Source organism: Scophthalmus maximus, chromosome 18 (genome assembly GCF_022379125.1).
Source record: "Scophthalmus maximus strain ysfricsl-2021 chromosome 18, ASM2237912v1, whole genome shotgun sequence".
NCBI lineage: Eukaryota > Metazoa > Chordata > Actinopteri > Pleuronectiformes > Scophthalmidae > Scophthalmus > Scophthalmus maximus.
In genome coordinates this window covers 14,745,189-14,755,222 of record NC_061532.1, presented here as the reverse complement: position 1 = coordinate 14,755,222, position 10,034 = coordinate 14,745,189, and the positions used below count along the sequence as shown (strand labels likewise).

Below are 10,034 nucleotides of genomic sequence, written 5' to 3'. Positions count from 1 at the left end.
TCAAGTCTCAAGTAAGTTGAGTCTATCGCCAGTCACATTAGAGATTTTGTGATCTTTTGGAGTCGCATTAATTTGTCGACCAAAATACCACAACAAGTCCTCTTAAATGTGCATTTCTGGTTCACTGTGTTCCTCAATAAGACACTCTAAACACAGGGGAGTTTTATTTCTAAAGTCACAACAACAACAAGCAGGATGGTAGCAGCAGTAAACTGCAGACACATTACTATTAATCATGAGATATTTTTGGCCTTTGTCTACAAACCTGAACTTGACTTTGCCTCCAAATGTGTTGGAATGATTTAATTTGACAGCGACACTGAATGATCATTAGTGCTGCAGTGTGTGTGTGTGTGTGTGTGTGTGTGTGTGTGCGTGCGTGCGTGCGTGCGTGTGTGTGTTTGTGTTATGGTCTCGTGTGCCATGTCAATCTGCCCTTTGAAATACAGTATTGCATAAGACCAGTGTAGTTCCAGAATTACAGCTGCAGTATATCTTTCCACCGATACAAACAATAACTCAATTCATCTCAACCAGTATCGGTCAGCATGTTTCTATCTAGGGTGATGATGCAGGTTTAAAGTTAAAATGTGACTCCCCGCCCCACAACAAAGTTCAGGCGTGACCCAGCTAATCATTTCTTGTTTCCCTTTCTCTTTTGGTAAAAGCTTGTGTTGTGGTTTGGCCTTTAGAGGGCTCACTTACACAGCTTCAGCTCTCTGCTTTTCGAGGGATTCAGCATCATCATAAATATACAGTCTATAAAACAATGGTGACTGTCAGAGAGAAACCTTGACTGCTGCCAAGAGCTGCCATCTGTTTTCGTGTCATCTAATGTTATGTTTACTTAATCCATTTTGTGCCAGCAGTCCGGTCCAATGTCCACACTGTGAGCTATGATAAACAGAAGCGTGTGCGCCATTTTTGTGGCTGTGGCCTGTGTAAACAGTGATGTTTACAAAGGAAGGAATGGAAAGAATGTAAGATATTCTGTTTTTTTTATATACATGTGTCTTCTTACGTGTGATTTATTGTATTTCAAATAAAGAAAAACTCATGTTGTGGCTGCATCACCATTTTCCTTCTCATAACAACTTGTCACAGCTGTGCCAGGAGGGTGAATAAAATCGAAATCTAATAAAAAACAGATAAACACGCAATCTGAGCACATGTCATCTCACTCTGCAGCCTTTTTGGATCAAGCTCAGGAAGTGGGATCTTTTGTCTAGGCTGTCTGAGGAGACTATGAGTGATCGGACGTCCAAATTCAAGTTTTTCCTGGATAACTTCAAAAGTTAACGTTTTTTTTTACATGTACTGCCAAAATCATTATAGAAAGTGAACGTCGGCCTCCAAAATACTCTCAATTTCTTTTATCAATTCTCTGTAAATCATTTTGTGCTTTTAATATTGCATGTATTCAATATTTTCACACGATAATACATAAACTATGGTCTCAAAAATGACCGTATAGAGTTTTTCAACACTGCTTCTGCCACAGCCTCAACCAAAACGTCAACATCATAAAATTCATTAAAATTGTTGTAGGGCCATTGCTCCGTGTGCATTACATTGATTGCCCATTGTTATTCCCACTGATATAGCCTATACATTAGGATGCAATAATATTTTGGTGCATAAAAACAAGGTCATATGCAGCTAATGGGATGCGGGGGGGTTCTTTTGTGCAGCACCGCCTTTATGTGCTGTTGTGATTTACTTGAACTGGGATGCGTGTGTGTGTGTGTGTGTGTGTGTGTGTGTGTGTGTGTGCCATCCACATTGTTGTGTTGGGGGCGGCTGCACACACGTGCCGCTTCCTGTCGTCTTTGTCCTGCTCCACAGATTCTTCTCTGGCCGCCACGGGCACTGCCTGCGGGGAGAGGAGAGGAGCTGTCTGCCGTCCCAACCCTGCACCCACCCCCCCTGCAGCAGCAGCGGTCTCCATCGGCGTCTAGGCATCGCACGGAGGAGCCTCGGTCTCTTTTCTGCGGGGGTCTCTTGCGAGGCACAATGACGGGATTCCCGTCGAGTCTCTCGGTCCGTCCCGCGGTCGTCTGCTCACCTGGGAAGATGCTGGGGACGGTGCATCTCTTTCTGAGCGTCTCCGTCCGGGCGACGCGTGAACTGGCTTCTCTTGGATGATGCGCACGGGGGTCCTCGCTGCGCGCATGTTTCGGACTGTCTCAGACGACCCCCATCCCAACAGGAGACCCATGCCCCGGGTTTTGCATCGCTGCCATCATCATCATCATCATCATCATCACCATGTCTCCAGCGTCGGCTGCAACGGCCAGTGAAAGCAGCACCACCACCACCACCACCAACTCCTCCTCCACCGCCGCCGCCGCCGCCGTCCCCGAAGAGGAGCCGGAAAGCCCCCGAGAGGAGGTAAGGAAACACTGTTTGCAAGCGTGTCGGCCAATTTCCATACCTGTAATGAATGTGGGGCAAATGAATCGTTCAATTAGTGTGACATATTTCATTAATACCACAGTGTATACTAATCAGACTTGTGAGATTATAGGGTTTAATTGGGGCCAATGTATACTGCAACACATAAACTGGATCTCTTATGTGACAGTGATTGTATTAGTGGGCTAATGTGCAGCCAAACATGAACCTGTGCGTCCGAGCGCGCACACGAGAGTGTGTGGACGCGCATGGAAGTCCTCCTGTTCGTCTCCCCTCCAGACAATTGGTTTCCAAAGTGGGGTTCAGGGACCTCTCCTGGGCCCTGGAAAGGATCCAAGCAGGTCCTCGGGAAAAAACAACAACAACTGTACTATACTATAACACGGATACAATGTGATTTGTGGATCAACAGTTATTTCCCCCACAATAAGACTCCTTTGTGGGTTTGTTACAGAAAATGAGTGGTTCACTTTGTTGGAGCAGATGTGACCATGTTCATGTGCCTTCAACTTCCTGAGATTTGATTGACGCCGTTAAAAAAAGACAGGCAGCGTTTACTTTACAGAGAATTCAATGGGGTTTTAATTAACAGTATTTCTAATCAGTATTGTTATGTTTTTAATCAGACTTCCCCCTACAAACATGCTTGTACAAGCTATGTATCCATTACACAAGAGGGGTTTTATGTAACATAGCTGGTCTTATTATGTCAAGACAAAGTGTCCATGAGTGTGAGAGGCAGTTCCTTAAAAAAATTTTTTTTTTAAAAAGGCACCACAGTGGTCCCATCAAACTGTGAAGCTTTTTCAACTCTTGCAGTTTCTGACTGGAGGGTCTGTTTTCTGAAACACCGATCATGTTTCTTAACGGGCTGCTTCATGGATTTTATACTTCCTGACCACATTATTTAAGTTTAAATGCTGTAGCTGTTTTAATGTTCAAGTTTCCCCGGAAATTGTTTCTGTTCTCTGTGTGTTAACTGCTCCCTTTTTTTAAAAGCCTGAATCAAAAATTGTGTCCTTGTATGAAAGGACAACATGTTACATGCAACACAAATGCAACTAAATCTCACATATATAATCATATCCTCCACCTGACTGATCTTCAGGGGATTTTTATACCATAATACACCATATTTGTATGTATTTAGATTGAGATTTTAGATCCAGTTTGATATTATATTCTTGATCAATGGCTTCCCCTCTCTGTGCGTCCCGTGAGACGGACATATAAGGTATATTCACTTCCTCTATATGCTCAATAAGAGGTCCTTCTTCCTATTCAGCCAGGTAAGATGCATTTCTGTCTTATGAAGATTTCAACACCACTATGTGCATGTGGTGAGTCACTTTTCTGCTATCCATAGGTCTAATACACAGAACTGCCATGATCTCAATCAGGGCCTTTTCAATTGAAATGTCATATGCTGAAAAAACTAATAATCAAATTATTTCCAAATTAACTGTCCCTGAATGTCAGTTCTCCTTTTTTAGGTTGAGAGAGAAGCTTGTGCATAAATGATTCCTTATATTTGCTGCTCTAAATAAACAATCACGGCACATTCTTAATAAAACACTGCAACACAAAGGTGCATTTCCTCTCCATATAAATGCCTTTTGAACATTCACAAGCAGAACAACGTGTCCTGCCGCACAACTGTTCATCATTATTCCTGCTGCTTAAACAGGCTGTAAAATGCAACATGAGCCACAAAGTATGTCATGTTGTATTGATTATAGTTGTCCAAGCGTGTATAGGATGCTCGCGAGTAAATACTCCCTCCTGCAGTCGGTTGGTCTCGACTGGGAATTTAAATGTTAATGCCCTGTTGCCCCCTTGGGGTGTAACCTTGGGTCGGCAAGGGACTCGGGGACCGTGTGTCCAAGGTGGGGAGGATAATTATGGTGAAAAAGCATCTATTATTTACGCTCGTCTGTCACTCGAAAGAGCACAAAGCTGACATGTTGGATTCAATACATCAATGCCGTGATGCCGGTGGTTTGAATGTTGTGATCGCTCACATGTCGGGGGCTGACCTAGGATAACGCAATTTTTAACGAAATCATTGCTGCTACAGTTGAACGCCAAGTGCTTGATGCTCACACACGACAGACCCTGCTTTACTGGGATGTCTGTTGTGCAAATTGTTTGAAAGAAATTTCTCATAATCAGTCTTTCCCGGGCCTTTGAATCTCTGCCAGGTCTGTGTAGCAGCGTTCCCGAAAGGCGTGACTAGCCCTTGATGCAGCCCACTGGGGCTTGCTGTGCCCCGAGGCGATAAAGGATGGCACCAGCTTCATGCTGCCAGAGTGAACCGACCGCCGTTTTCTAGCTGGCTTGACATAAAATGTGGGGCTTACCCCTCGGAGTATATTCAGTTCTCTTCCTCCTTTTTCTGTTCTCATTTCATATTTATACAAAAACACGTACGGTATCAAGGCCATGTGCACACACACCCACACACCAGTCTCACAACCGCTCACAGGGCGATTGGCTGAAAACAAGGTATGCTTAACAACGCACATTTGCATTAATCAGACATTTTTCTTGAATTTAATCCTAAGGGTGGGCGAGTCTTCTGATTATAACAAGCACAGACCATGACATGAGCAATTGACTCGCAGCTCATGCATAAACTATGTCAAAGCACTTACAACGCCGAAAATGTCTTTAAATATTTTATATGTGAGAGCCACTGCTATCGAACTGTTCCAAATTTTATACATATTTATGTTCGCCAACTGAATTGCAATTTTACATTAAAAAAAAGGGTCTTTAATTAAACCCTTGAGGTTTAACATTGCTTTGAACACACAAAGTAATTTTGTTCAAAACATAAAGGTGTGCCATTAATTTTCAGGTTGAAAGTGTTTAAAACAAATATATTTACAGTATTGTTCTAGTGACCTTTTTCTGTTTTCACGTTTTGTAGCAGCGGCCCCAGAAACAGTCCCTGTCAAAATCCCTGTGTCAGGAAACCCACTGGAAATGCCTGCTCCTGTCCCTGCTGATGTACGGCTGCGTCGGGGTGATGGCCTGGTGCCAGGTGACCAAGGTCACGCGCCTCTCCTTCGACAGCGCCTACAAGGGAAAGTCTATGATGTACCACGACAGTCCCTGCGCCAACGGCTACATCTACATCCCCTTGGCCTTCTTGGTCATGCTGTACGTGGTCTACCTTGTGGAGTGCTGGCACTGCTACACCAGGAATGAGCTGCAGTACAAGGTGGACGTGGACACGGTGGCCGAGCGCATCCAGCGAATGCAGCAAGCTACGCCCTGCATCTGGTGGAAGGCCATCAGCTACCATTATGTCAGGAGGACGCGGCAGGTAACCCGCTACCGCAACGGAGACGCCTACACAACCACACAGGTGTACCACGAGCGGGTCAACACCCACGTGGCCGAGGCGGAGTTTGACTATGGGAACTGTGGCGCTAAGGACATCTCAAAGCACCTGCTGGGCCTGGACAGCTTCCCTATCACCAGGCTGAGGTTCACAAAGTGCTTTAGTTTTGCCAGTGTGGAGTCAGAGAACTCCTACCTGACCCAGCGGGCCAGGTTCTTCACGGAGAATGAGGGTCTGGATGACTACATGGAGGCCCGTGAGGGAATGCATCTGAAGAATGTAGACTTTAAAGAGCATATGATTGCCTTTTCTGACCCCGATCACCTTCCCTGGTACACGTCTCACTCCACTTTTTGGGTGGCAGCTGGTTTCACCCTCTCCTGGCCTCTGCGGGTGCTGACAGAGTACCGCACCGCCTGTCTACACTACCATGTAGAGAAGCTGTTTGGCTTTGACTATGTGCCAGCAACACCATCCGAGGAGCAGCCATATTGCCGACACATCCCACGGGTCAACACAATCGACAGCACAGAACTAGAGTGGCACATCCGCTCCAACCAGCAGCTGGTGCCCAGCTACTCGGAGGCAGTTCTCATGGACCTGGCCCAGCTCTCGGGGAGCTGCAACAGCTACTCCGTATGTGGCGGCTACGGCAGCTACAGGCAGAACTGTGAGCGCTGCCACCGCACCATGAGCAGCTCCTCCATCTTCTCTCGCAGCGCCCTCAGCATCTGCAACACGGGGAGCCCCCGCATCCCCTTCAGTGCCAGCCGCTTCTCCCTGGGCCGCCTGTACGGCTCCAGGCGGAGCTGCCTGTGGAGGAGCAGTGGGAGCCTGAATGAGCGGTCCTGCCCCACAGAGAGCACGCGCTGTCTGTCGGGTCAGCAGACCAGTGAGGAGAACCCTCCAGCCTATCAGGACGCCCTGTACTTCCCAGTGCTCATTGTGCATCGCAACGAAGGCTGCCTCAACCATGACCACCACTCCCTGCACAGAAACGGCGCATGTGTAGAGACTTCACTATGACCCCCGGCTTCAACACTTGTCTGAGCAAAGGATAGAATGATACAGGCACAGAGCAAGACACCTCTTAACTCCTGGGTTAATATAATAATGGATTTTGCTTCATCCTTTTAAAACGGAATTTATCCCTCACAAGCTACCACAGACAAGGATTTGTTCAAGTTTCTAAAAACTACTGTAGCCTCAAACAAATGAGGAAGAAATTGCGTCTTTGATAGTCCTGATAAGTCCTGGAAAAACAGGCTAGATGTTCTTGATGAGACTGTTGGTGAAAATACTGTGTGGCTTTTAAGGACCACACTGCCAAAGTGTCATGTACAGCGCTACATCGTCCGCCAAGAATCAAATAACCAAGGAAAACCAAGTGGAGTCACATCCCACTGTAAATGCCATACTTGCAGATCTTAGTCACAGGCAATTTTCAAGGACATGTATAACACTTTCTCAAATTTGGAGCCTAAAATATCTTTTAACTCAATGGTAACTTCAGACATTGCAGAGAAATGAAAGGAATCTGACAATTAATGAAGGAATGAACAATTGATAATTGAAGTGAATTAGGCAAATCATGGGGCATAGTGCAAAGATATCAGCCTCCCTGCTCAAAGCATAATTAATAATGTTCAAAAAATTATAATACATGTTCTAAAGCTCTAATTAAGTGAAGTAAACTTGAGCCCAAATATAGAATATAAATATCTGCATGTAAAACATTTTTGATACTGTGTGATTTCTATTTGTTAATTCAAAGTAAATGTTCATAGAAATCCATTGGGGGGAAAAAGGAGATACATTTCCACTGCATAAAAATAAACGTCTGATACAGATGCTAAAATATCCAGTTAGCTCCAATCGGCTTGGTTGCGCTGACCTTATACTTCTCAGCTTGCTAAATATAGTCACACACTCGATGAATAATTTAGCACAGGAAACCTAAGGACATGGATGAACAGCAATTGTTTCTTCGATCACTACATATAACGGCCAAGGACATAATACTATTGATAGATCTGTGTCACCTCAGCTACTTTCAAGTCTCAAAGATCCATTTAAATTCATATTTGGCAATATTTTTAATTCAGCCTACCTCTTTATTTAAGTGCCTGTTACTGTTACTGACAAGCATAAGCTAACACAACTTTACCATCTCAACATCTTTCCATTAAAACAAGTGAAAATTTACACTCATGATAGCACAGGATACACAGGAGGAACATGTATCACCTGATCTCATTACATTTTAAAAATATAAAAAGGTCAGAGTCTAAATGTTCCGCAGATGAATTTCCTCATAATGTAACACAGCTCTTACACAGCCAGCGCTGTGCTCTGTTGATGCGTATCAGAGAGACAGCCAGAGAGCTGGCCACCAAAGACGCTAGAAATAGGCAGAGGCCCGGATTCACTACTGATAGTGTCAGATTTAATAATATCACAGGATTTCTTTACAGAACAAAAAAAAAAAAAAAAAACTGGGTGCACTGAGTTGTTTTTTAGTCCCGGTGAATTGTGTCATACAGCCAAGCCATGCACAACAATAAATGTTGAAACAGAAATAATAATACAAAATCTGGCATGTTAAAACATTTTTGAAAAAGATATTGGTCAGCTCATTGAAACACAAATCAAAGTTTGCTTCTTCTTTTTTTCCTCTCGATTACACCTCAACATTTATTAATAAGGTTATTTATGGGCGAAAATAAGCACAAGGCTAATTCAGGAAAACTGAAATATTTACAAGCCAGTCTTCATCTTGAAAGATTGAAGTGGCATGGATCGCAGGCACATTATTTTCTGCCATGAGGACCTTCAGAGTCATTGCAAATCTAAGAACAGCGAGGATCTTGACTGTGGTGGAACGTTTTCGATACAACATTGTCTCCACAATAATGGGCTCCTACTGGAATATTGTGACCAACTACCCGTATTCATTACATTCCATGTGTGGTGTTAGCTTTGGAGTTGGGGGACTATCTTTATAGCAATACTGAAAACAGTCAAAGTCAATGAGGCATCCTAAAAATTTAAAAAAGAAATCTGATTCTAGCAAACCTGCCATTTCATTCGAAATGTTTTAACCTGTTTTTCGCAACTCATCTATGCAAGCCCTGACAACTCAGGATCATATTCGGTGCAAGGTCATATTCTGCTTGCAAACAACATCCCAAAACTTCAAGTCATCTCAACTTTCCGTCCAGACAGTTATGCAGACTTTGCTTTTCCAAAAGCTTTTAACTGCGTCGAGGGGCTTTGCAAAACACAGGATTTTGAGCTACTTACTGTCGTAACTCTCTCCTCGCAGATACAGGAGGGAAAGGTACAGAAGCAGGTCAGATGAAAATAAACCGGTTACATTCATCTGTGAATAAATAAAAAATGATTTGCTTGGTTCTTTTCAATTAAACAAGTTAGAAAAGGGCTTCTCAGTAAAAGCAAGTAGGTTTAGTTAGGTAACTGTTATTCTTGGTTGGTATTTAAATATTTAGCAACAATTCATTCTTACATGAGAACTACTTCATGTGGTGCAATCCATTCAAAAAAGTGAAATGTAATAATAATAATTATATTTAATTTTTAAAGCGCTTTTCATGGACCCAATGTAAAACTTTATACAGTGAATACTTGCATAGAAAATGAACACGGACATGTTTGAGCTTACAAACGGCAGGTGCAACCTGCTCCAGGCACTGGCGTTCACAATACTTACTGTACATACTGACATCTGTGTTAGCATATTGAAGAAAATTGATTGACTGATTGAGATCAAAGCTTTATTAGCTTTCTTGCGAAGATTTGGATGAAAAGATCAGTAACGTTCTGATATCTGTGCGGTAAATATTGCCAGCAGCCAGTTAGCTCAGCTTAGCCGGCTGCAGGCCAGAAACAGGGAAACAGCTAGCCAAAATCCACCTATTAAAAGAATGCTCACCATTTTCAGTCTTTACGCTAAGCTAAGCTAAACAGCTACTAGCTCTAGCAGTTAGCTTAGCCTAACCTACAGGCCAGAAACAGGGAAACAGCTAGCCAAAATCCACCTATTAAAAGAATGCTCACCATTTTCAGTCTTTACGCTAAGCTAAGCTAAACAGCTACTAGCTCTAGCAGTTAGCCTAGTTTAGGCCACAGACCAGAAACAGGGAGACAGCTAGCCAAGATCCACCTATTAAAAGAATGTTTCAACATTTTCTGTCTTTATGCTAAGCTAAGCTTAACAGCTACTGGCTCTATAGCTACTGGGCAGACTTAA

The 10,034-nt window shown here is 43.5% G+C and overlaps 1 protein-coding gene across 1 annotated transcript; it reads left to right on the top strand.

The window, feature by feature from the left end:
* The first annotated feature begins 1,720 nt into the window (after positions 1-1,720).
* tmem151ba (transmembrane protein 151Ba) lies at positions 1,721-10,008 on the top strand. Its single transcript, XM_035617883.2, has 2 exons — positions 1,721-2,391; positions 5,348-10,008. The coding sequence occupies exons 1-2, from the start codon at positions 2,269-2,271 to the stop codon at positions 6,788-6,790; spliced, it is 1,566 nt and encodes a 521-aa protein (XP_035473776.2). The 5' UTR covers positions 1,721-2,268; the 3' UTR covers positions 6,791-10,008.
* The last annotated feature ends 26 nt before the right edge of the window (positions 10,009-10,034 follow it).

Excerpts from the sequence above, each read along its gene's own strand:
- tmem151ba (XM_035617883.2), top strand. The coding sequence starts at position 2,269 with ATGTCTCCAGCGTCGGCTGCAACGGCCAGTGAAAGCAGCACCACCACC. Across the intron at positions 2,392-5,347 it reads CGGAAAGCCCCCGAGAGGAG|CAGCGGCCCCAGAAACAGTC; the intron begins GTAAGGAAACAC and ends CACGTTTTGTAG.